This window comes from Psittacula echo (assembly GCF_963264785.1).
Source record: "Psittacula echo genome assembly, chromosome: 2".
Lineage (NCBI taxonomy): Eukaryota > Metazoa > Chordata > Aves > Psittaciformes > Psittacidae > Psittacula > Psittacula echo.
The window spans coordinates 136,110,806-136,138,354 of NC_137737.1; the positions used below are offsets into that span (position 1 = coordinate 136,110,806).

At 37.8% G+C, this 27,549-nt stretch overlaps 1 protein-coding gene across 1 annotated transcript; it reads left to right on the plus strand.

Moving 5' to 3' along the window:
* Positions 1–7,680: 7,680 nt before the first annotated feature.
* CIBAR1 (CBY1 interacting BAR domain containing 1) lies at positions 7,681–26,272 on the plus strand. Its single transcript, XM_080610260.1, is given in 9 exon segments — positions 7,681–7,754; positions 7,757–7,821; positions 9,897–10,131; positions 12,654–12,722; positions 16,751–16,852; positions 20,400–20,504; positions 21,766–21,879; positions 23,466–23,585; positions 25,951–26,272. Coding segments are annotated over 9 exon segments (966 nt in total). The 5' UTR covers positions 7,681–7,709; the 3' UTR covers positions 26,062–26,272.
* Positions 26,273–27,549: the final 1,277 nt, after the last annotated feature.

Below are 27,549 nucleotides of genomic sequence, written 5' to 3' on the forward strand. Positions count from 1 at the left end.
TTAACAGTTAGAATTTTTATTGCCCCCAAAAGTAGTAGCAATCTCATTTATTAATAATGACTATTTTCTTATCAAGTTTTTAGAAATTTTTGTTCAATTCCACTTTGGTTTCGTTAGTACAGAATAAAAAAGTCTAAAAAGTGCTGGGAAGTGTCGTGTTTCCCCCAACTCTCGAATGACCTAGAAATGGCTGCTGAAATCTCCTTCAAATAAAAAAAAAAGGACAATCCTCAAACCTTCCAACCTCATCTCCCAGCAGAACTCAAAGAATCTAGGTGTAAAAGTAATGAATAAGATTCGAATGTCATCCACCATTCAATTATCATCACATAATGCAATTAGATCATGAGTATACAGTTTGGTTTTTTCACTACCACCACCAGTGGATTTTATGGGTGAAATATTTGAAAGTAGAAATATTTTTCTAGTACAATCCCACAAACTGCCAAATGCCATTTATGTAGATCTCACACCCTGCTCATTACTACATTATATCCCCCAAAAAGGAACCGAGGACTTGCAGACCAAGTCTTGAACAGCTGAAAGGTTCTTGATTTACCTTAGATCAGACTAATACTATCAGAAAAACTGCTCACTTAAGGATTTTTGCACTAAGCTACAAAAATCTGATGTATTCATATTTACCAGCTATTTTTTTTGAATCTTATATTGCTTCTTTTCACAGTATTTTGACAACAAAGACAAGGAGGATGGACTTGCAAATTTAAATCTGAATTTAGGTACTAATGAGAATCAAACTGAATGAGATTGCTGTGCCATATATTGTTTTAGAGACAGGTAGAGACCTCCAAATTCTCCAAATTTAGATTCTGGTTGGTAAAATATATTTCTGATGTCTCATTTAAATGTCAAAAGTTAGGTAAACTGAATCTGTAGTTGTTTGCATCGTGTAATAAACATTAATTTATCAGCAATGCTAATGTTGCACAATTTCCAGAATGAGTCTGAATATTTTTCCTTTGAAAAGTGCAAATCAAAGATTTGAGAACTTATTTCAAGTACATTCTCCTCCTAACTACATCTATGCTATTTTTGCTTCTAATTGGCTTATCTAAAATCAAAGCTTGTTTTAAACTGAGGTATATGGCAAAGTCAAGACCAAGGATGCAAGGGTTTAAACAAGTTTTCCATGAATAAAAAATAGTTTTACAGTCTCCAAAGACAAAAACAAAGATAAAAGTGTAATCACTTTGAGTCAACTGCAAGGTCAGTAAATGTGTATACTCCCACACTAAAATATAAGCAGAGGGTGGGTCATGCACATGTCAAGCCCTAAGCATACCAATCAAGACCAGCATAAGCTTATCTGGTTTACATACCCTTAAAGAATGCCAAGCCAGGTACTCAGAAAATCTCAGTTTGCTGGCTGGGGAGTTTTCAGCTAAATAAAGCATGGAGTGGATGCCACCAAGTGGTAGCTGTTATCACATACCAGTATCTTCAGCATGACCACGCTTTAGGCTGCCACTTCACCTGCAGAAAATATTCCTAGTACAGCAGTTCGTTGGGAACAGAATTCTATTACTATAAAAAGGGGGAAACAATTCACTAAAGACAAAATTCAACTCCTACTGCTAATGACAGAACTGCCATGGATTTAAATGACACCAGTATCAACCTCCTTTTGAAGCCTTATAAAACACTGATAACCTTCTCAGTGTAAATCCAAGGTTGCCTGAAAGCCCAGATCTGTATAGACAACAAATATGCAAGAGAGACCCAAGGTGCACCTAGCAGAGACCCTCTGACTGTAAATGATTATTTGGGTATATCTACACCGCTAAACGTTACAGGGCCATGAGACAAAACCAAGTATTGCTTAATTGTTTTATCACTCCTTTACTCTGGGCAGTTCCAAATGGTTCTCTTTCAGACAAAGTACAGGAACAGTGCTGGGAAAAATTTACTCCAAGGAACAATCACAGCAGTCAGTTGGTTGAAACTGCACCAGGTTTGCTGTGTCCGCTCCGCAACTGACTCCATTCCCTACCATCCTTCAATATTATTGCAACAAATTTTGCCCCCCAAATATCTCATAAAACACATCCCAGCACATATATAGCTTCAGTTCCATGCTGTAAAAACACTCAGGAGGGCTATTTCATGCCTTTGCATTATTTCAGCCACAGTGGCGCCACAAGAGACCCAGAGGAGACATCCAGGCATACAGTACAGATGCAGCCAGCCTGCTCTCCCGCCAGTACTGATCTAGTAATTACAGTGAGCGCATAAGACGACTCCTGCCACTTACTGTTGAGATCTCTGGGAAGCAGTTGCTTATATGGAATCATAGAATCACCTAGGTTGGAAAAGACCTTTAAGATCATCAAATCCAACCGTTACCCCAGGACTGCCAAGTCCACCACTAGACCAAGTCACTAAGGGCCCCATCTACACTGTTTCTGAACACTTCTGGTGACAGTGATTCCACCACTTCCTTGGGCAGGCTGTTCCAATGCCTGACCACACTTTCAGTGAAGAGGTTTTCCCTACTGTGCAGTCTAAACCTCCCCTGGCACAGCTTGAGGCCATTACCTATGAGAAGCAATTCAGAAACATGCCTTGTCTACAGTCTCATTTTTGAAGAATGTTATAGACATCCTTCAAGAATCCTGCCACAACTGACAGTACGAGTCTAGCATAGAAGACATGAAGAAACATCCAGCAAAGGTATCGCACCTGGTATGTTTTGCAGACGCCTGGTCCAAACACATGAGCTCCATCCATCTCACCACTATTGCAACCTCCTTTCAGTTGTAAAGGATCTAGGAGAAATTCCCTACCTGCTGAATGGCAAAACAAAGAATTCTTTACTCTCCAAGCTACTTCTCAGGCAGCAAAATGAATTTACATCAGTTTTGCATTTATTTTATTAAACATGGAACTGAAAAAGAAAAATTCTGACTTGCTTGTTCCCGTTGACTAGAACTCATTGCAATAATAAAATATGTCTGGAAAATAACTATCTACTAATTTAAATTATGTACTATGTTAATAATGCAAGTGTCTATTTAATTAATGTGTGTATTATCACAGTTATCTGAAAGCAAAAGGCAGATTAGATTGCTTTTGGCACTAGCCTGAGGGGAATGGCAGGACAGCCTGGCTTCATTGCCTACCTTCATCAATCAGAGCCCTGGAAAGCCGAGTGGGCTGTTTTCAGTGCTACTGCCACTGAGGGAGTGAGGGATGGTGCTGAAGAATGGATATCAGGCCCACTCTCCAAAGCTGCCTTTCTTCACTTTTCTCATTTATACACTAATTTCAAATAAATCTTTTGCTTCTTACTAAAGATTCCCATGGAGAGGTGCAATAATAGTTTCCTTGCAAGAGTCCTCTCCGCCCTGTCTTTCCAGCAACACGAGTAGATCGGCATGGGTTCTTCAACAGTGTTCCTAATGGGCCTAGATGGCTCAGAACCTTGAGCAGGCTTTGGTAAAGCACTTTGACAGCCTAGTCTAGGATTTCTACAGTGCTACCAATAATAACTGGATCACCATTTATTGACACTAATGAATAAGAACATTCAGAACTGTCTAGACAGCAAATCCAGGAAACAGATGTTTTCCAAAGCCTTCCCTGGCATATGAATCAGCACTCACTACACGTAACTGAGATCATGGTCTGCATCACAAGTGTGATTGTCTTCAATAGAGTATTAAACATCATAAAACAGTGTCAGCACAGAACATCTTCATCTGTCAATATATGAGCTGTATGTCTTAATGATAAATCAGAAATAATGTGGATTAGGTAGACTGGAGAAGCAATTCAAAGAGCAGGGTCCTACTACATAAATGAGAATCTGGGAAAAACAAGTCTGAAAGTGTATATGGTATAGAAAAGTGGCAGCAAGACTAAGACAAAAACTTGCTGACACATCACTGAAAACAGGAGACATCAAAAATAACTTGTATATCAGCATGTTTCAGACATAATTTGCATGTCACCTTTGAACTCGGTTTGCATAAGTACAAACATAGGAGTATAAATATTTACCCAAAGGTGAGCAAGGAAGCAAACAGAAGAACTTCTAGTTCATAAAAACCAAAACACCACAAAGCCTGCACGCCTGTACTGAACAAGATCAAAGATCCCTCTAGACCTGCATCCTACCTCTGACAGTGGCCAAACCTCTTTTAAAGAACTAAGAACACAACAGGCAAATGCATAAATCAAGAGGCTTCTACACTCTAACCAATACTGACAAAATGGATGACAGAAGGTTATCCCAGCCTACGGGCATTAGCCTGAGGAAATGATGCTTTACTGTTTTTTTAATTATGCTGTCAATTTTTTCTCTAACAAACTAACTGATTTTTAATTAAGATATCCAGAACTGGGTATTGGAAACTTGTGCATCAGGGAGGCATGGTTCCCACAAGCTGCCTCTTGTTCTTGAGAAAACACAGAAGTAGGAATAAAAGGTGGTCTAGCTCCTGCATTAAGTAAGGGAACTGCCCACCCAAAGTAGTGAAATAGCAGGAAGAGGGGAACTGTTGTAGCAGAAGGAAACACTTGAAATTATTAAATCTCAAAGAACAATCCCGCACTATATGAGCTAAACTCATATGCTAAAATTAATGTTGTTTTACGTCCAAGGTCTACAGTGATTGTCTTTCTATACATATAACAGGATTTGATAGCATAAGTGGATGTGAAAATGGAAAATTTCTTTTTTTTTTTTTTTTCAGTTTAAAGATTGTAACAAATATTCTAAAGTTAAAAAACTCACTAGGAGAAAAGAAGCAGTTACATGAACATATAGGCAGCTCATCAATTACATACAGAGAATCACACAAACTGCAGTGCACAGATGAACCTCTGGACCTGTAGGGATCAGTTTGTAACTACTACACCATACAGATTAACGTCAGTTAACCTACAAGAAAGTGACTGAATATTCTATTAATATTTTACACATATATCCAGCACAAACTCCCTGACAAAATGTGAAATTCCCACCCAGAAAAATGTCTCTACCTTACCAATGGCTAAAGTGTTCCTTAAATATTACAGAGGAAATTCTATCTCACTTCATGTTCTGGAAGTTTCCACAGACTCACGCATACCCTGTTTTTTCTACCCAGCAATGACAGGCAATTCTTCACCATTGCTGAAAACTGCTAGAGTTGTGTACTGTTGCTCAGTACAAGAGTACAGAGAATGTACTCAAGCTCGTTTAAATCAGGAGGACTCTGTTGCTTATGCTCTGAGGGAGTATTGGAAAACACTGTCAATTGAATATTTCAGAGCTTTCGTATCTTTAGAATTTGTCATTCATAAGATGTCATCATCTTTACTGTGTTATTCTGGAAACTTACTTAGAGGTAATGAGCAGGAAATTTGGCATTACTTTCAACATCATTCTCCACAATTATTTCTAAATCAGTACAAAAATATTTTCCCACTCCATGATTTATGCAGCTTGTGCTCTTGTGCACTTTCTGATGACTCAAAATTTCAAGAGGCCCTTATGACATTACTTTCAACTTTCTATGTGCAGCTGGAGCTGGTGGACCATACATTCCAGGACTATCAGCAGCATCATAGTAAGAACTATCAAGTCCAGTTATGTGCAGAATCAGCATATACAGATTTAGTTTTTTAACGTCTATGCCAAGTCCTGTACTTCAGGACTGAAGCAGATTCAGTTTGCAGTAGCTTAAGATGAGCTGTCATTCCTCTTTTGTGTCTCACTCCAGTGACAACTACTTTGAAAATAAGGAAAAGTTACTTGTGATCAAAATCAAAGTGATTTGCTCAAGTGTCAAAACCTGCTCAAGCGTCAATCTCTGTTTCTCTTTAGTTTCTCATTAGTCGCTCATTTCTCATGTTTGTGATTTGAAGAAACTAAGTCTGTACTTCTAACAGTGCTTAGATAGCACCATTCTGCTGTTTATTAAGCATTTCTGGGTATTCATGTACTTGCTTTGCTTGAGCTTTCCTCGGTGACCAAGTGTAAACAGCATAGATGTTTTCATCTTTCAGAGCTCTTAACACTACAGAAATGGGTTACAATTTGTGAGCTAGAGGTCCTGCTGTACTACAGGGTCTTGTAAAGAGACAAGACCACTGAGGGACACCAGGAGATTCTACAAAGAACACGTCAAGGGCAATGATTTGTAATTTAGCACTTAAGACCAGGACGCTATGTGAGCACGAAAAACAGTGTATGGGGGGAGGGGAGGCAATAAATTTAACAAGGTAAACCTTGCTCTGGTATGCCAATTGTTCGCATGAAGGACAAAGTGCTTAGACTTAACTGGGTCTAAGTAGAGGAATCACGACAGAAATGGAATGGTGTGTCTCAGAAAGTGTACAAGGTAAAAAATAAGCAGATAGTATGAACTATAAGGCAATGCACCCCAACAACATGCAGTGTGACATGGTAGAGAGACAGGCGATAGAGCACCCACAGTGGTGGTTGTGTGTAATGACTAAGATTTAAGAGTAGTAAACTCAGATATTGCTACAGCGTGAGGAATTACAGAATTGCACATTAATAATAGTGATGTCATTATTACCTAGGTCATTAAACTGATTTATTAGATTATTAATAGTGGTTTGGTTGTTGTCAGCATTAAAACCTTTCATCTCAGGCCTGCAGTCAAAAGTTAAGACCATCAGGTAACAGCTAACCTCTCACCTCTGCATCCTCTGAAGGACATTTTGGTATTAGATGTATTAGTTTGCCAAGTCCTCAAGGACTGTAAACCTCTGGGGGAGTGTTACCACTGATTTCGTAAACTTTCCCTTAAGAAATATGGCACAGTTTCGTTTTAGCTTGGTTGGTGCAAAACATTAAATAGATCCTCATTATTTGAAGATTAGTTTGTGAATTAAAGTTTCAATTTAAGTAATCTAAATGATCTATTTTTAACAGAAAAAAAATCAATGAAAAGTTAAAAAACAAACCTTAATTAAATCAGTTTCTCCTCAGATGCTCAGGCAAGCATGTCAGATATTCTCCTGCATGCTAGCACTTGTCTAAGCCCTCAGCTCTCGTGCACTGCTGTACGTTCGAGTGGGTTTGTGTTGGACAAAGCACAATTCCTCCCTTTCCTCCTTTAACAGCCTTTTCTGAGTTTGTCTTGCACACCACCCGCTGGGACTTTGCCAGCAGCTTTTCTTCAGTGCCAGCGCTGAGGAGGATGTCACACAGCCCCTAAGCAACATTCCCAATACATCGCCTTTACAGAGAGGGTATTTGGGGTTTTGTTTGGGCTTTTTTTCCCCTTTTTTTTTAAAGACCTTTCCTGACGCTCGCAGGGATTTTTTCCCATGGCTGCCCAGCCTCTGCCACGCTCCATAGCAGACTGATGGGCTGCTTCCCCTGGTACCGCTTCTCACTTGCCAAGCGTGGAAAGAAGATTTACCAAAAAAAAAATAGTTTTATGGATTTATTATTACTATTTTTAAAATGAGACAGACTCCAGCCTTCCCGCTGTCCGGGCCTTGAGCTACACTTCCCCGGAGGTCAGCCAACTCACAGACGGGAGGCCTCGGCTCAGCCCCTCACTCCAGCGGAGCCCAGGGCCCAGCCGCGCTCGGTCCGCCGGTCGGGATGGGGGTGTCGGCGGCCGAAAGCCGGTCCCCGAAGCCCGCCCGGAGCCGCACCGCCGCTCCCCGCAAGCCGCACGGCTCGGCGCCAGAGGCGGAGCCGGGGGGGGGTGCCGAGGGAGGGCATGCGGTGGTTGGTGTCCATGGAAACCAAGCGCACACGGAGCACCGCCCTCCTCCTCGCCGGGTCGTTGCCGCCGCCATCATGATGCTGCTGGGCCGCGGGATGGACGCCAGGTAACGGGGTGGTAAGGAGCGGAGGAGGCCCGGGTGTGCCGCCGCCTCGGGGCCCATCGCGGATCTCTGCCGGAGCCCCGGAGGGCTGCTCTGGGGGTTCGCGTGGCGGCGGCCGGCTAGGCCGCCTGGCCTTCTCGGGCAGGGGAGGAGGCCCGGGAGCACTCAGGGTACCCGCGGTGCCGCGGGGGTCGGGGGCGATGCGGGCCCAGTACCCCTTAGTGCAGCCACCTCCCTGAGTGGGGGAACCGCCTCTGTTCTCCTCAGGGGAAGGCCGCAAAACTTTTCTGGGCTTAGTGTGCTCTGTAGAGATACAGGTTTAATCGGGCCTCTCTGATAATGTTGTGGCTGCCTCTCAGCCGTCAAAAATAATGAGGAGGGAAAAAGCCCTTTTCACACCCCCACCTAAGGAAATTTAGGGTTTCATGTCTCAAAATTAAGTATTATTTGCATGGGAGTAGTGTGAGATCAAAATTGCAAAGTGGGTGAGGAAATGTGTTTAAGACTTCCTCTGGGAGAGGAACACTTTCTGACATGAAGACCTTCCAGTGAAGTAGGAAAGATGTACCTTGTACTGAAGATTTTATTTGACAGTTTTAACTTTGAAATACAGCTTTATTAGTACTTAACGAGACTCTTACCTTCCCACACACTGTGTGAAACCTTTGCTATTAAAAGGGTTCTGTGCTCAAGCATTCCCTGGAGGACTGGAGAACTTGTATTTTTGTTTTCTTTGACCAAAATCTCTTTTGAACAGTCCTCTAGACTGCTTGCCATGAAGTAACACAACCAGGGTTTGCCTATAGCAGAACTTTGGCATGAAGGATTTTTTCTGAAGAGTTCCTGAAGAAAGGTGTTCTTCATTTGATTTGACTGCATTGTTGCTTTGTCTTAAAAGTATTAAAATTTGGGGTTTTTTTTCTGATACTAAGTCAATATTTAAATGTTGGCCAGCATTTGGGGCTGGGATAGCTTAAGGATGTGAAAGAAGCTTTCATTTCTGTCCCTCAGCAAGACAGTGGTACAAGTGAATTCTGTTGCTGAGAATTCCAACACTTGACATAAATTGCCTCATGTAGACCATAGAACCATAGACCATTCTGAGGACCCAGTATCTGGCAGTTACTGATGGCTAAATTGTCCTGTAGTTGACTCAGTCAGACCAACAACTAGCATGAGTTCACTGACAGTGATTTGGTTTAATAGTATCACTGAAGCATAACTAGAACAAGACCATCAAGTGATTCAGGAATAGGAAAATAAAATACCAAGTGAAGTATGTGAATTAAAACCCCAGAGTTACTTATTTAAATCATTAATAATCATAGAATGGTTTGGGTGAGAAGGAACCTTAAAAATCAGGTAGTTCCAACCCCCCTGCCATGGGCAGGGACACTTTCCACTAGATCAAAAGCCCCATCCAACCTGAATCAGTCAGGGGCTTGAAATATACAGGAATTTGGTTCAAATAAGAAAAGATGAATGTTCTTTCTGTGTTTTTAGAGTTTTCACCTCTGTACTTGTTTCTGTTCACTTTTCTTCTGTAATTCTTAGGTATATTTACCCTCTGTAGTGCTGACCAGGAGCCGTTTGGTACCTGTTCACAATCTAAAGAACATTTAATACCTTTACGTATTTGCCCTCCACTGCCTGATTTCTCCAACCATTGACTTGTATGTTTACATTGCAGACTCTTGCAGGAAGCTGTTTGGCCCCCTTTCCTTTGAGACCTGCAGGTCTCTCTTACCACTCACTATGTTAGTAATTAATACCATCAGTAATAGTGAATTTAGCGACAGGAGGAAAACTTCCAAGCTGGTATTCGTAATTAGGGTTTTCTCCCATTGGATCTTTAAGTATAAATCTTATACTTTCTTGTTTGTTATTAATTCATAATACACATAGTACATCAAACTGTTACACCCTTATCTTTTTAAGAGTAGATTTGTTTTACATTGAAAAGAGATATCCAAATCATGTATAAATTACTAATAGTATAATTATATAGCTTTTCTTCTGTATGTGTTGTAAACATTTGTCCCCTTCTTATTTCTCACATATTTTTCTTTGGTATCCAGGGACAATCAGACTAGACAAATACAAGATGCTGTTTCAAATGTGGAAAAACATTTTGGTGAATTGTGCCAAATATTTGCTGGATATGTACGTAAAACTGCCAGACTACGAGACAAAGCAGATCTTCTAGTAAATGAAGTATATGCATATGCAGCCACAGAGACACCAAACTTAAAAGTTGGACTGAAAAACTTTGCAGATGAATTTTCCAGACTTCAGGACTATCGCCAGGCAGAGGTACAAAATTAAAGCTGTACATGTTGTGTTTGCCATCTGAACTTTTCAGTCACTTATCTGTGATTAAAAAGGGAAAATATATACTCTGGTACCACAACAGTAATATAGGGGAAGACACTTTAAAATGTATTAATGACAGGGCAGGACAGGCTGCCAAAGCATTCATCATTTACTCTGCTAATAACTTTAGTGAAAACTGCCTGTGATTAGTCCTGCTGAAGTCAGTGAAACTATCCATACGAGCACTCATACATATAAGATAAAGTCTTTTGTCTTAGGCTTTGGATTATGATTTATGATTAATAAAGTGTTCTTTTAGTTTTGTGACTTGAGTTGTCCAGCAGCAGCTGAGGTAAAATCAGTCATTTTCCTTCTGCCGAGTCTATTACCAGAAGCAGTATGGAAGAGAATGCTACCTGGAGTCCATCACTGAGAAATGACAGCCTCTCTGAGGTGCTGTTGGGGACCACTGTAGATTTCATAAGCCTGTAGTTCAACACTAGATATACAAACTTGATTTGGACCATATGTGACAACATAGTCATGTTTCTGCTCAGTAAGTGTGAGTGTAACAAAAGGTGTTTATGCCACTTAACACATCTGTATGCAGGGCCACTCAAACTGTAATTTATGATCCAGAATTCCAAAGATTTATGAAAAAATAAATTCATATGTACTCAAACTGGGTTTTAAAGTACATCTCTATTCTTTCAGTAGGGCATAGAAAATTCATATTTATAGTTTTGAAAAGCTAAGAAGCATTATAATTGAAAAAACCCCAACCTTGAAGTAGCTGACATTCTTGATGTTTTCATACAGGGCTGTTTTATTTTTAAGGAAGCATAGCAAGTCTTTCTGTATTAACAAAGTAGAAAAAGAAAACCTTTTAAAACAAGTTAGTAGACTGGATACCTCAAAAATTAAGTAGATGGTTTGAAAAACAAGAAAACCCCACAGATCTTTAACAGTATATTTAGGGCCAGATTTTTAAGAAGAAGAAATCCAAGGCTGTGGATAGTGGGATTTTTATTTTCCATAAGCGCTTATGTATCTGCCTCCAGCTAAGCCACACATAGGTCCTTATACTTCAATTGATGCAATAGCAATTTATCACTCTGTTAATGGATTAAATTTATATTATGTCCAAAAGTGTATGTGAAGTCAGACTGCATGACCTCTGTGTCCACTTTCACCTTTAAACGATGAATCTGTAATTTCGCGGTACCTATGTAACAACTTGAGTTTTTCTGTTTTCAATTTAAGTGTGTTTTTAAAAACATCTGGCCTGTATCCTCCTGCCTTGCCTGTCCCCAAGGCCCTTTTGAAGGAGAAAAGGCAGAAGCAGCAAAAGAAAAGAGAAGCTTTTTTATTTAAATCAAGTTCTCCTTTGCTTGTGAAAATCAAATAACCTCAGCTTTATTTCTTTTGGGCATCAGGTTAATAACCAGTTTTCATATACACTTGCAATGTGGGCAAGAGAAAATTAGCTTATAAGGGTTACTGATTTCTGGTCTTCAGCAGCAGTGCTAGATGTATAAATGCTGAGGTATGAGGTACTTCCACAACATGTGGAAAGATAAGTAAGCAAGATGGGGAGGTTATTTGGTACGTCTGTGTCACATGCTTCATTTAGAACCTTACTGCCCTATTCTAATCTATTGGCAGTTTAAGTGAAATCAACAGTTTAACAGTGCACTGGTAGAGAGTAGTAAAGGAGAATTGTTTGCTCAGTTGGCAGAGATTTTGGCTAACTAGTGACTGCCACTTTAAGAGGGGAGTGTAATGTCTGTCAATCTCTAGTAGAAGTATGCACCTTGTCCTAATTTGGATGTAATAGTAAGGGCCAGATGGTGGAAAGTCATCAGCAGCTTATGCCAGGCCCATTTGGGCAGTGTATTCAATTTTGACAAGCAGGCAGGTCTTATTCTATTGCCTGTCTGACCATATGTAGCTGGTTTTCTAACTAGGAGAACTGAAACAAAAATTCAGATGCACTCATCTGTGAGAGCATTCATGCATTTTACACAACCTGTTGTTGATATTTTTAAGATTTTCAGTATTTACGATGCTGTTTTCATTATTTTTAAGAACAGAAGTGTTGCATTTCATACAGTATGATTGACAGTTTATGGACTAAGCCATCTTTGCTGTCAACAAGTGTAGAGCAAATACACTGATATTTAAATTTAGACCGAAAGCTACAGATCTCCAAGACGCAGTGTTTGATGTATTTAGTGCTGCTCAGTTATTAGAATCTCCATGTTCCATTTATCCTGATGTACTGCCAATGAAGAAAAAGGAATTCCACTAGAAATCAGCTTGAGCTCCTCAAAATACGAATTATTTACTGGTTAATATATTTGATTCTGGTTTTTTGCAATATCTTTAAAACCTTCACCCCACTGTATTTTAACCATAAACAGATTGAATTCCTAATAAGATGAATCAGTAGTAAAACCACTTCCTGTATCTGCACACTATAGATGTGGATTATTTTAGTGACCTTGTGATTTCTTTTGTAGGTTGACAGGCTTGAAGCCAAGGTTGTTGAACCTCTGAAAAGTTATGGCACCATAGTGAAGCTTAAAAGGGTAGGTTAAATGTCTGTTTTCTCACAAGGTATATTTTGGTGCTCTGAACACTCGGTTGCAAACTTCTACTGTATCATAATATATATAAATCAAAAGGTAAATGATCATTATTTTATGGTATTTTACGGACAAAAATCTTAAGTGTGTTCATCATGGTTAATTTGAGTACGTTGTGGCATCACATCTCAAACTAGCATTTTTACAGTTTTGTTCTTGTATCTTTTCAATACTGTGAAGAACAGAGTAGGGTGTTTGGAACTCACTGCACAGCTGTCTCGGTTGTTAGAGAAACAGTTAAGAAGGAAATGCATCCTGCACTTGAGTGCTACTGTGTGTGGTAGTCCTTGGCAGAGCTGTAGCCTACAGAGCCTGTATCCTAGAATTTGGTATCTTAATAGTCACTGTGAAACTGGTTTATGAGACCTAGAACTGACTGAGTACTCTATAGGATATAAATGTTGGGATTGGAAGACAAGTTTAATGTGTTTATGACAACATTGCTGAGGAGACACAGAACACTACTGCAGTGCTTGGGTCTTCCAGAGCATGGAAGATACTATCTTGAGACGCATCACCACCAATAGCTAGTAAATGTCAAGGACAGAGGCAACTGAAGCCAGGTCATCCTTTGTAACAGGCATTTCCTGTTGTCTTTGCCTGTCACAATGCCAGAAATAAATGCCAGCATAATGTTTATCTTAGCTAGTGAGTACAAGAGCATTCTTAAACTGTAGGTGGGATTAACTATTTTATCAACATACCTTTGAACTAAGAGAGACTTCACTAAAGATGTAGGCCATTAAATGGTTTTATTCCCTACCCCCAGTTACTCGGCAGTTACCATAAACATAAGCTTCAAACTTCAACTGTCTGGTCTTCAGTTATCATCTCTAACCACTGGGGTATTTTTAGTGAAAAAGGAAGTTTTGTCACTGATGTAAAGCTAGCACAGGGTGCTAGCTGCAGGACTGCTTTACCTGTAACTACATGAGCTGATTAAGTAAAGCCAGGCAGAATATGTCATTATAGCACGTTATAAAAAGGGGATGTTCTCACTCATACTTGTTGGATCTGTTCCAGGGTGTCTACAAACTATTTCTGTGCTCAGTCTAAAAGGAACTGTTGCTGCTTCTGTTGCATTAAGACGGGAATGTCCTGTGGTATCAAATGCATCAAAGAGGCCCAGGTCAATCAGAATAGTGTTAGCCTTTAACTGCCATCACAATAAAATTGTTTCATTCACATGTCCAGGTTCACTATGCTAAGTAGCTATTTGGCAGCTTCAGTGGAAACTAGTATAATATTCTTGTCCTGTAATGCAGCTTAATTGTAGGATTCTAGGATTTCTGTTTCACTGTTCTATATATCAGCCTTCACTTTTCTGCTTTTGGGCAACTCTGTTCCTGGATCCTTCATGTAAAAACAGGTCATCATAAAACCAAGGTGATCCACCTGCAGAAGAAACGACTGGTTTGCTTTAATAACTTCAGTGACTAAAGCAGGTAACAATACAGTGATGAGGATCTGCCAGCTCCTTGTCTGGTGGATGGACTGTAGCTGTACTTCTGTATGGTTTGAAATTAGGTGGGTGACCAGAGTTCTTACATGTGACTTGAATTCATAGTTCAAAGCCAGAGGGACTATGAATAATTTTGTATTCTCTGTACTTGCCCTGGCTCACTGGCTATTCCATCCCATTTCTCCTTGGTTATAATTAAAGTATTTTTTCCAAAAATGTATCAAATCTTTGTCTGAAGATACTGAAGAGGAATTTAGGAGAGTTTGTAGTGTAGTTTTACTTAGTGGTTAGTTGATGTTTGTGGTGGTGTTTTAAATGAAGGAGTTCACCAATCTTTGCTTCTTGTTATATGTTCCACTGAGATTAAAGAGCTCTGTGATGGCCTGGTCTTTTTCTGTATTAAGGTATTTAGATGCTAGTAAAAACAATTACTCATTCTTTTCAGTTAGCTAATAATTTAGGCCTTAATTCCTTCACCATAATGGCATTTTCCCCAGTTTCTGAATATTTTGTTCAGGGTATTTTTCTGCACCTTGATTTTTCAGCATCCTGGACAAAATATTTATGTAACTGTGCCCTACCTTTGTACATCCAAGACTTCCGTATAGCTCAACCACTGTAGCCACGGTAGCATCAAATCTTTCTCAGGCTTTGGCTAGCAAAGAAGTATGTTTGATGGAGGCTGTTGCTACAGAGAAAGATCAGAGGTAGAGAAGGGAACAGCACTGTCCCTGTAGGTACCTCCAAAGTCACTACATGCTAGAAAGAAAATGCTGAATTTGGTAATGGTAACTTTAGAACCCTAGTGGTTTCCTTAGCATTCTCAACAGTATACTGCATGGAAATCAGAACTTTTCAGCCACAACTTTAAATCTGATTGGCTGGGAAGTCAGTACTGTTAGCAGAGATATCATTAAATAACACTAAACATGCATTAAATACAAACCTATTTTGTTCAGTGGTATAAATAAAGGTCTTTTCTACCTTTTCCTCTTTTCTACCTTTAATTTAAATTTTAACATGTTATGCCTTTTTTTTATTAGTATTATTGCTCTTCTTGCATGGTTTTCATAAGGACAAAGGAAAGCCTTCCCCAACAGTCTTTTATATGGCCTTAAAGGTGGTGTAAACTCCCTTTTGAAAGAACAGCAGCAAAATTAGTTTTGAAGGGCTAAAGATGAAGTTGCTTTTATTATAATAAACTATCTCTGTGTCCCTAAAGATGAAGCAAAATGACAGTCATACACACAAGGACATGCAAACAGACAGTAAGGGCAGAAACAATGAAGAAGCTGCCATGTTTTGACCCTGACCTCATGTACAGACTCACTATTTAAGAAACACAGCATGTGAAAACTTGGCATGTTTGTGCTTGTCACTGACTAGTGATCTGGACCACAGGTCACGGTATCACAAAACTTTTAAAAGAGATGCATTCTTGGTTGTGTATCTTTACATGTGAAGGAGACCTACAACTATGTTAAAATCCTGAAATCCAAGGAAGGAGCACAAACAGCTTCCCAAGATGATAGTCTTTAATCTACTCTGTTCTGGCCTTTTTAGAAGAAATGGTGGTTTGAAATGCATGCTCAACTCCTGCCTCAGATTTTGTGAGTCTTGATTCCCTTGGTCTGTATTCCCACTTGCTCTAAGGCATCATTCCTTTAAATTAGAGCTATCAAAATTAATACCATTTCCCATACCAAGGTCAATGGAGTAATAAACATCTGACTGGCAATTTGATATTCCATGTATGCCAAACTACTTGCAAAACACAGTTTTATAGCATGAACAAGAACTTGAGAGTGGTATGTAACCATTCTTAAAACTGTCACAGGTCTTCCTGAAGTACATCTTCCTTTAGAAGTGAGAAGCATAAATATTTAGCAACAGTTTCTGCCTTTTCTAGATCAGCAAGTTTCATTTTTTCTAGCTACATCATTACCAGGATGTATTTTGTTCCAATTGTATTTAGGCACTTTACTAACTGCATATATAAATATGCAATTTAACCCTTTCAGTCGTGGATTTTCTATGGCACCTTAAGCTCTGTGTAGCAGTTTTGTGTTCTTAACTTCTGACTGGTATTGACTGCTGCCTGTTTTGGTTTTTTTCTCACTGATATATTTAATGCCACATTTTATTTCTACGTGGCATCTTTATTCCATTCCTAAGTCTGCAATGGGCCTGTCTTTGTGCTTTGGGGATCTCAGCTTCTGACGATCTACTGTGCTCTTCACAAAAAGCTGTAAATATTTTTTTCTTTTTTCCCTGCACATTTTAAATTGTAGTGTGTGCTACAGAGAGTTGTGCAAAGTGCTAAATGCTCTTGATCTCCACTGATTTCTCTTTTAGGGGATCATTTAATAGAATAAAGATCAGTAAAATCTGGTTTTATTTACAGCAGAAATTTCATTCATGTTTTCTAAGCAACGTATGTGTGAAGAAAAGTGCATTTTTGTATCTTCCTAGATCTATTTCAAACATGTCTAAACCATTTTATTTCCAGAACGATCTTAAAGCAACTTTAACAGCAAAGAACAGAGAAGCCAAGCAACTGTCTCAACTGGAAAAGACACGTCAGCGGAATCCATCAGATCGACACATTATTGTATCCTCTATTTCTAATGGTTATAAGAAATATTTTTAAAAATTCTCAGTAATTAAACTGTTTAGAAAGTAATATGAGAAGAATGCTCTTTAGAGGGACTGTTTCCTATATTGATGTTCAATCTTTCCTTAAACCTTATGATGTTATTGTAAGTTACAGCTTACAAAAGCTGCTTTGCTAGTCCCTTTTTTATTAAAAAAATCCTACAAAGCATTTGATATGTTTATGCAGGAGAGGTAGGCACAGATCACATCTGGAGATTTGGAGGGTTTTGAAAGTGTAATCAGACAACTCCTTTTTTACTTATGTGGGGTTTTTTTTTTTCCTTGTCACTTTGGTAGTTGTTGTGCTTCCTTGTACCTAGATGATGCTCTAGATGGGGTTTGACTTTCCTCCAACTGAGATGAAGCGTGAAAAGTTGTTAATTCTGTTAGTAGAATACTCAGCCAGACTACTCTTCCTTTCAAAAGACCACTGACCCTTCGCAGTATGCTATTAGGTATCACAGAGGGAAAAATTAAGCTTCCACAGAATTTCCATTAAAATCTCACTGAAGTTTCAAATTCTGAAGCAATCAGAATCTAAGAATGACAAAATAAAGGGGATGAAGGCAATCCCACTTCAGTCCCTGTATGAATTATGGTACAGCATTAAAGTTCATAATAATGTGCTGTTTATTTTTTATTACAGTGTAGTACTGGACTCAGGAGCGAGTTTTCATCGGATTTCATCAACTTTATTTCAGAAATTAGGATCTTTCTAGTGTTTGGGGCATGGGACTGCAGAAAGAGCAGAAATGACTCTGGTGGTCAGATGCCACCCAGAGGAATTACGTTTTATTTTTGTCTTTGCCAAAGAATTCCCATTTAATATTAATTAAAGCAGTTAAATTAAGTGATTACTAATTAGAATTCCTCATGTAATAAAGACACACAGATGTCAGCCGTAGGGTTAGAACTTGAGCTGTGATGCAGAGTTCTCTTCCATTGGAAGTAAATGCTAACAGTAAGCTATTCTCCCTAAAGGGAGACTGGGTGCATTTTTCTCCCTCTTGTGCTAATTCCCAGTTGATTTCATGGGTACGTGGCTGGCACCTAGCTTCTTTCTTCTTTTCTCTTTGCTAAGCTACTCCCAAATATCCTCCTGTGGCTGAGCTTCTTGTAACACCTGTGTTTTCTGTACTTAAGACTCTGCCTGAAGAGTTATTAAACCTCAGTACAGTCTGGTTTTGCATATGGCCAAAGGGATCAAACGCTGCATATTTGCATCTTAAATTGATCAACACAAAATGCATTAAAAGTACTGGGAGCAGGAATATGTTCATTCGATCCTGAATATGTATGCAGGTCCGCTTTTACATTTCAGAGAGGCTTCACCATGTTTGTTAGCACAGTTCTAGCAGTGGTTCTCTTATTCTTAAGCAGCTGTGATGTTTCAGCAGGTAACAGTTTTGGCCACAGATAACAAAGGCTCTGTACTCCCAGATTTATGTCTATCTTATAAAAGATGGGGGTAGTACAGCTTTGAATCACAATTATTTTTTATCCTGAAATGGTCCACTAAGGTTATCTGGTTATTTTTATTTTTTTATTATTATTATCAGTATTTAAGTAACTAAATAACCAAACCCCTAGTCCAAGACAAACAGCTGTCCTGAAATACTTTGGCCTGGATACTTGAATTCTAGCAAAGCTGGAACAAACTATATGTAATGTCTTACAGCAGGAAACTTCAGACAACATCGTAACAGCACCCTCCACATACACGGAAGTTTTGAAATATCCGAGGTAGATACTTCACAATGTGAAAACAGATACTTCTATGAATATTGTTTTGCCATTGTTTTCCTTTACTAGCATTTCCAGTCACAGGTGAGTGCTCCAGAAGAGAAAATACCAAACTGCTGTTGTGCAAACTATGCAGGTTCTGCAAGTTTAGACACTTCACTCTGCAACAAACAAAATTCCTTTCCCAAAGCATCTGTGCACAAAATCTGGCCAGTCTGTTTAAGATGGATTCAGAAGATACATTTATTTATCCTAGAAATAACATGCTGTATTTGCATGTGTAAGGGCTGCTTATGCGTAACAGCTGCCTTCATTTACAAAGAGTGACTGATAGTAATAATTGAGAATTCACAAAATGTCTTTCCTTACTCTGCTTCCCCCCTGTGTTGGACAAGATTAAGAAAGGGAGATGATCACATGACCTTATGTATTACTGAAGATGATTATCAAGTTTGTTTGCCTGGTAATGGCAGAATTGTGCCTATGACTTTAAGCCATTTTTGTAAGATTGTTTCAAATTGATAATTGTGTAATATAAGGTTAACAGATTTTAATCAGAGAAAAAGAAGAGACAGAGCACACTTTGTGCCTTTGGTTTCCATATACCTGTAACGCTAAAAACTAGATCTGGGAAGAATCCTACATCTTGATTGTAGGATTCAATTACTTGATCCATATACTACTCCCAAATCTCAGGACAAAATATATTATGATGATACTCGCTACCAGAGGCTGTAAGTAAATATTGTCTTCACTAGTTTTGTTTGACCAGTAATGTATGGAAAATAAGTTTAGACCCAAATTTTACAGTCTTCAAGATCAAGCTCTTACATCCTTACATTGTTACTTTGTAATAGTACAAACAGTACGCAGTTCTCAGACTTAACCAGAATAGCTTCAATACATTTATTTAAATGGTAGTATTCATTTCTATACAGTTTGTAGTTATATCTAATTAAAATACATACCTAAAATGCTTTTCGAAGCAACAAAATAAGAAAAACTGTGTATTTATGCATCAGGGACTGACTGGTGTGTCCACTTCCCAGTGCCCTACTGCAGATGTTTTTTATAAAATATGCTAGTGATATAAAAATACAAAATACCTGAAATGCTTTTAGATCTAAAAATATTAACTCTAGTCTGTTGACTGAAATACTTACATGAAAAGTGCATTAGTTCCAGCTGCTGCTCTATTGTATATTTAAATAATTTATAAAAACTTAGGAAGACGAGGTTCAGCACATGGAAAAGATTAATCCTAGACCCAGCAGGCTGGTCTGTGCTTGTAAATAAAGGGTGATCTTTTCTGCTCATCCACCACTCTGGCCTGTGCACTCCTGCCCTCTCCTTTACACCTTTTAAAAGGTGTAAAGGCCCTCTCCTTACTCCTTTAAAAAAAACCCTCAACTTTTCTTAAGAGTAAACCCTTTGTAGCTGGGTTTATTCCTTGAACTCAGTTGCTGTCATCAGCAGAGTGTCAGGCTCACTGGAATTAGGAGATGACTATTAGCAGAACATAGATTAGGCCAGTGGGACTTTCCTGACTGGCTGCAGCTAGTCATTTTTCACATTTCAAAAGTCACAATGGAGTGGAAGGCACCTTTATTTGTTTATTAAGATACAAACAGATTTACAAATACACTAACTTAGATGTGTACTGTTTTGAAAACCCAGACTTAAATGTTTTCATGGCAATTAGAGCAAATATCTTTGTATCAAACACAGGACTAATTTCACCTTTATGTTATCTTTACCAGGCTGAAAGTGAATTGCAAAGAGCTTCACTGGATGCTACTCGAACAACTCAGCAATTAAAGGAAACCATTGATAACTTTGAGAAACAGAAAATAAGGGACATAAAAGTACGTGTGCTCACATTTCAGTGTGACATCACATTTCATCTTGCATAATATAATTACTCTTTGGCAAGATTAGCAACGTTTAGTATTAACTTAAGCCTACATAAATGCAAATCTTGTGATATTCATGAATATTTTATAATCCAAATATTTTCAAGTTTTGAATTTAAAAAAATCAATTCATTATTCTTACAGTTTATTGAATTCAGAATTTTGCTGTATCTAATTGTTTAGTGCCTGCACCTTCCAACATTTGCTGTGTGCTACTTTACTGGTAGCTGCATTTGTTAGTAGAATGATGTATGTGGATTAATATCAGCAAAATTATTAGAAACAGTGATAGTAAATATCTATCCATGCTGAGATTTGTGGGGGTTACTCCAGTTAAAAATTTTACTGATGCTGAAAGCACAAAATGTTTAGTAACAATGTTTAATGTTTTAGTAATCAAAGCCTTCATTTCTCTCTTAAAGTGGCATAAGTTCCAAAGACTATAGTGACTTAAAACCACCTGCATTATGTTATCTCAGATTTAATTATAAAATTGTTGATGTAATATACTTTTTTGCTGGAGGGGAGACAGACTAAATATGGAAGAATGAAAGATGGTTGGAAAAAACCAGCCAAACCAACGATGTAACTTGATGTTACAGTAATATGAAAAAGACTGCGTGAGATCTGAAGGTGTCATCATTAAGTAGGGTTTTTATATATATTTTGTTATATAAAATGTCATTATCTGTAAATCATATATATAAATATATATAATTTTATATATATTTATAAAAATTATATACTTATATAAAAATTATATAATTATATGGAGTGTAATTATATACTCTATATAAATTATAGATATAAATTTATATATTTTTTATGTAATTTATCCCCAATCTGTTAAAAAAGATAAAAGTAAAGCAAAAAAAATATACAGTAAAGCAAAAAATCCACTGACTACATCTTGCAAATACATACCAAGGAACATTGAGTGGGTTTTAAGCATGACATTTTATTCATTCCTGATGAGTCCGCACTTGCTTTTCGAGTGTTTACTTAGAATTTAGTATGAAATGACAACTGCACAAGTGATGGCCCAGCCAGCATTTTTATTTGATTTCTAAAATACAGGTCCAACTACTTAAAATTACTTGGTATTGTGCAGTTACTTGTATCACGTAACTACCAAGTACGGAATTCAGAAATTTCTTGAAGTGAAAATGTACTTTACTGCGTTAAGAACATCTTTGGTTTTGTTTGCTTTTAGAACATATTTTCTGAATTTATAACCATTGAAATGTTATTCCATGGGAAAGCTTTAGAGATATATACTGCTGCCTACCAAAATATCCAAAATATTGATGAAGAAGAAGATTTAGAGGTAAGAGTGATTAAGATTTGCTTTTCAATTTACATTACTACATAAAAAAAGTGTCCACACTTACAGACTATCCATGTCGAAGGCAGAAAATGTAACGTATGTTTCTGGTTCCCAAAGCAAGCTTCTTACATATACCGAGCCTTTTTTGCACTTCTGCAGCAAGAGCATGCAGGTTTACAAACTCAGAGGTGTTAAAAGCAGAGAACTGCAGTGGCAATCTAATCTTTCCCACAAAACACACATAAGAGACTTTCCTAAATTAACTGCCACTCCCAGCTCAGCTCATCATAGTTCTTAAAGAACACCTCTGCAGTGATCTCATTATAAAGATGCACAGTACAATCTTACACTGCTGTGGTAAGATGTTCTAAAGACTTATTACTTCATCAAAAATCTCTCCTTTCTATTATTTGTTTATTTTTGTCTTTCAGTCATTTTTTATTAGACTGTTCTAGAATTAGGCGATATTTGTAATCGAATTGCTTTTTTTACCTTATGGCAGTTACACCATCCTTTCAAGACACCCTTTCTGTTCTCTGAGTTACAGTCTCCCTTTCCCAAGATAATGTTTTGCAGTCCTTTATTCATTCTTGCAGTTCTTCTGAATGTTGGACCTTTAAACTTGTACATGTGTGTTCAGTTTGTCAAGAAAGTTGGATCATTTTTGGTCTTTTTGTTTGGTTTTTTTTTTTTGTTGTTGTGGTGTTGGGTTTTTTTGTAAATCTTATCAGTCCTTTTTTTTTTTTTTTTTCCATGACACAGCCCAGGACCAAGGATGGCGGTATTTATTTAGTGTAAGACATACAGAATCATGATTCTTTAGTGACAGCCACATTTGAGACTGCTTGGTATTTTTACTTTATTTTAACTACACCATGGCAGTTTTGTACTGTTCTAGTTTTACAATTAAAATGTCGTGTGGCACCAATTCAAAAATCTCCTTCAAGTCAATACTTTATCTTTCACAACCAAATTTCTAATCTCCTTTTAAATTATCTGTTAATTGGACAACATTTACTCTCCATAAAAATATTGACCATAATTCTACTATCTTCCTTGACTTTTTTAATAGGTGTTGCACAAACAGCATCAGGCTATTAAGTCTTAAAATTTATTCTTTCTGTTGGAAAGAACTTGTAAATATAATGTATATTACAGTCTCTCCTGTACTCTACGGGTTTCCCAAATTTTCCTTGAGCTGCACAGCTGAACATATCAGCCGGTTTTTTTTTTTCTGATGCAGCTGTGACTGGCAGCAAGGATTTGCAGGTGAAGGAGCTGAGTTCATCTCCAAGAAATGGAGACCTTAAGGGAGTTGCTGGGGCTTGTACCTCTAGGTTAGCCTGAAACTCAGCTGTGTATGTCAGTGGGGAACTACTGCAGTTTTCCACCTGGTAAATCCCCTCAGATCTCTTTGATCACAGTAACCCAGGCTGAGCAAGGATGTTTCAACTAGAAGTGTTGATCAACTACTGTTGATGCAGATCTCTAAAGCAGGTTTAATTGTCCAGTGCTGCATTTTTGTTAGCTTCAGTCTTGATGAATGTATCATGGCATACAAGTCACAGCTTTCTTCATCTGAACAGGTTTTTCGGAGCTCACTTCATCCACCAGACTATCAATCTCGCTTAGACATAGTTCGTGCAAATTCAAAGTCCCCCATGCAAAGAACTGGCTCCTTAAAATCTTCACTGAGGACAGTACAGGTAAGAAAAATTAAATGCTAGATCACTGCATTAAAAGAATGTCTTAAGGTATAGCCTTAGCTCCATGGACGTGTACATGAATACACTATCTTTACTCAGTTCAGGGCAGTTCCAAAGATAAAAAAAACTACTGTGCACCAGGAAAGCTGTTTTTCATAGGATGGCTCCCCACTATGAGAAAACCTGTTTAGGGGTTATGGTCTTTTTTTAAACATGACTATTTCAGATAATTTTACACAATTTCTGAAAAGGCTGTTTAAGTACTCATTATAATCTTTTGTAAATCCCTTTGTTTACTTGGCGATTTTAACTTCAGCATTTCATTTTATTGATGCAGGGTGGTATGCTGTAATTTAGGCAGAACTACAGCAGGAGTGAATGACCTTTTCCAGATATTTTAAATTAAACTTAACTATACAAGTTTTATCCACATGCATTTAATATACCCAACTGTTTTGCACCTGCCCTCTAAGACAGCAAAGCATCATTTTAACCATGGTTGAAAATGTCTATATCCGGTGCTCCAACCGGATATATGTGATATATGTGTAATATGTGTAAGACATGAGGAGGGAACTGGCATGCTTTCTGTAGTAACATACAGTGAAACATGCAGCTTAACTTAAGGACAGTCACCACCTATGTGCAAACTTAGAGAATTCATTTTCACATAACATTTTGAGCAACAAATTGTCAGATTCCATTACATTTTTTAATTATTTTTTTCAGTATTAAGTAATGAAAAATTGAATTTTCATGTACCCGTATGTTCTAGCTTTATGGCAAAATATCATAAATTAATTTCCTTTCTCACTTTCCTTACTCTGATCCTTTTTTGCTCTTAGGTTTAGCTATCTGACTACCACCTCACCGCCACCAGTGTTAATATTTAATTTACTATTTAGTTAATTACAGCATGGTCAGAGGTACTTGGGTAGCAAGCAGAAAAAAAACCTTAAAGCCAACATAGCACCTCCTATTTCAGAAATAGGACTGATGTTCTTAAGAATTTTAGATGCTCTTGACTAGAAAAAACTTGGAAAATTAGTCTATCTAGTGCAATGAAGCTACCTTTAACAGGCTCAATCTGCAGCACTCCTTGATCTCCAATTACAAATCAGTGTCATTGTCTTTTTCTTCTTTCACAGAGTGAAACATTGCTGGTTTAGGCATTTAGACTCAAGTTAACCCAGCTTCATCCAATTATTAACTCCATTTTCTGTTATATTCAGAGATTTGTAAGCAAGCATTTGCTTCAAGCTAAATTATGTACTTTGTGAGCATCAACAAGACTAAAGATTTTTCTGCTTTCATTAGTTCAATGATTGCAGTTTGCTTTATGCATGCACAAAAAAACTTTTGTTACATACATAGCTGTATGAATTATGAGATCTCAGAAGTCAATTTAATAACCAGCATTTAAGGACTTTTAAAATAAGGGGTTGGTTAAAAAAAAAAAAAAGGAAGTTTTGTCTTTAATACTGAAGTTTTATTATATCACTGTGTATAAGAGAACTCAGAAAATATAACCAAAATCAGAGCTGCAGATGCCCTTAGAGAACTGCTGAACCTAAAATCATTTTTCAAAAGCTTTCCAGATGACTTGGATAACTATCTTTGAATTTAATGTTTCTTTTCTCGTGGGAATAGAAAAAAAAATACATATTCTACTTTAAATTGTAAATGTTGCATCTTCTGTGAAGAATCTATTTTCAATAGGAATTAGATTGAGCCCTCATTAGAAAAAAGTATAGATTGCAGAATCTGTCAGATGAGATGAGAGCTTGGCAGCTGGCACTTGTTTTTAACATTTGATGAACCAAAAAAGGATCATTCTGAAGGGCAAGCACTGATGGGCAAGGAAAGAAGTTCATACATGAATCAAGACTCTTCTAGTAAACTTTGAATAATTTATTCTCAAAACCATCTTAGAGCAGCATAGTGCTGATTTTTTCACTTCACTGAAGAGGTTTGATGTCTTCAAGATAAAATTATGCTTTAATAGTCATCTTCAGCCTGCTGCCTCACCAAGCAACTTTGAAAAAACCTGACTTACAGCTTGTTCATTTTTAACATTAATTTGATCAACACATAGTTTTCCCTATCCTCTAATAGTGCTCAGGATTATGGGGATTTTCTTAGCTTTAAAAACTCATTACTGTACTTATATTCCGTGCCATGTATCTTTCTGTTGGCATTGTGCATATTACTAGAAGTTGAAGGGTTAAAGGATAAACTACTTCCTCCACACACACCCCCAAAGGAACAACCTGCAAGTACTTAGACTTGGAATGCCAATAGAATTTTTTTTTCTTTTAGGAGAACGAACAGTTGATTTACTTTTGTTGGATTTTTGTTTTGGCAGATTTCCAGTATGCTGAGAAAAGAGGATGAAGAGGAGGAAGAGGAAGATGAAGATGAAGAGGAGGAAGATGACGAAGAGGATGAATTAGATGCTCCAAAAGAAGTGAGATAACAAAACTGTTCTAAAAGTCTCTTTTTTTTGATTGGGAAAAAAAATATTTCCCTTCATGTAAAGTCTTTGTGTGTTAATCAAAAACTTCACTGAGGCTGCATTTTTAAAATTCCAGCAGAAGCAAGAATTGGCACTAATAGTAGAGTTCCAGTTTCAAATAATGGAACAAAATCTGCTGAAAACTGACAATTTCAGTACCTAGAAAATGAAATATTTAAGTAAAATCCTGTATTAGACTTGCATAAATGTTATACTGCAGTCACATTTACTAAGACTTACATGATGAACATTGTGCAAAACCTGCACTAAGCTGACAAGCAGTTCTGAACATAAGGGTTTGCTCATTACTTTGCCAATATATTACCTTACTCTCTAGCTGCACACCTCTTGGATTTAGTAAGACTTCTAGCTGTACACCTCTTGGATTTAGTAAGTCTTCTAGCTGTACCTATCAGAATTGGTTTATGTGTCCTGAAGCAACTGTAGTACTCACTAAACTCAAAGACAGCAATAACCCTGTTAGTGCATAGCCAAATGAAATCTTTGGACAGCAGAAGACAGGGTGAGGTCTGCTGTTTTCTCATTCTCACTTTCTTCAGGCTTGACTAAGATGACTTTTGATTCCTTTACACATACAGAATGAACGTTCACCAAGAGGGACCTAGCCCAGTATCTACGTTGAATGCTGCTTTGCTTTTAAATAAAAGTGCCTTTATAATAAAACTAATTGATATTTTATGTAGTTGACATTTATCAGGTGACATGCTATATATAGTTCAAGTTTTATGTGTTTAACTGGTCGATTCAGTTACCGATTCCATTAAACATACAAGAAATTACACATTTTGAGTGTAATTTCTTATCCTGTTTGGAGATGGTGATTGTGCATGTTTATTTCTGAACAGCACACAACTGTCTGCCAGAAAGCTACTTCGATATTGTTTAGCTCTGGCTTTAGCATCTCCTAAGGAAAGAACACATGTATAAATCTGGAATTTAAACCTGTAACTGGGAAAACAATCTTTAAGTTATAACCAAATACTTTTAACAGTTACAGAAATAAATGAGGGAGTGCATTTTAAATATTGATGCTGCCTTTGTCCACTGATGCAAAGTATGCAATGCATGCTTGTTCTGACAGGTCAAAAAACAGGTTTTGCCAAAAAATAATGTGATGAAAATACAAGATTTCACAATATAGGATTGTTTTAAACTCAGAAAAAAGTTTTACACCAAAATTACATACTGTTGACAAGCAGTAGAACACTAATGACCAGGAACTTATAGAATCATAGTATCATAGAATAGTTAGGGTTGGAAAGGACCTTAAGATCATCTAGTTCCAACCCCCCTGCCATGGGCAGGGACACCCCACACTAAACCATGTCACCCAAGGCCTCATCCAACCTGGCCTTGAACACCGCCAAGGATGGAGCATTCACAACCTCCCTGGGCAACCCATTCCAGTGCCTCACCACCCTCTCAGTA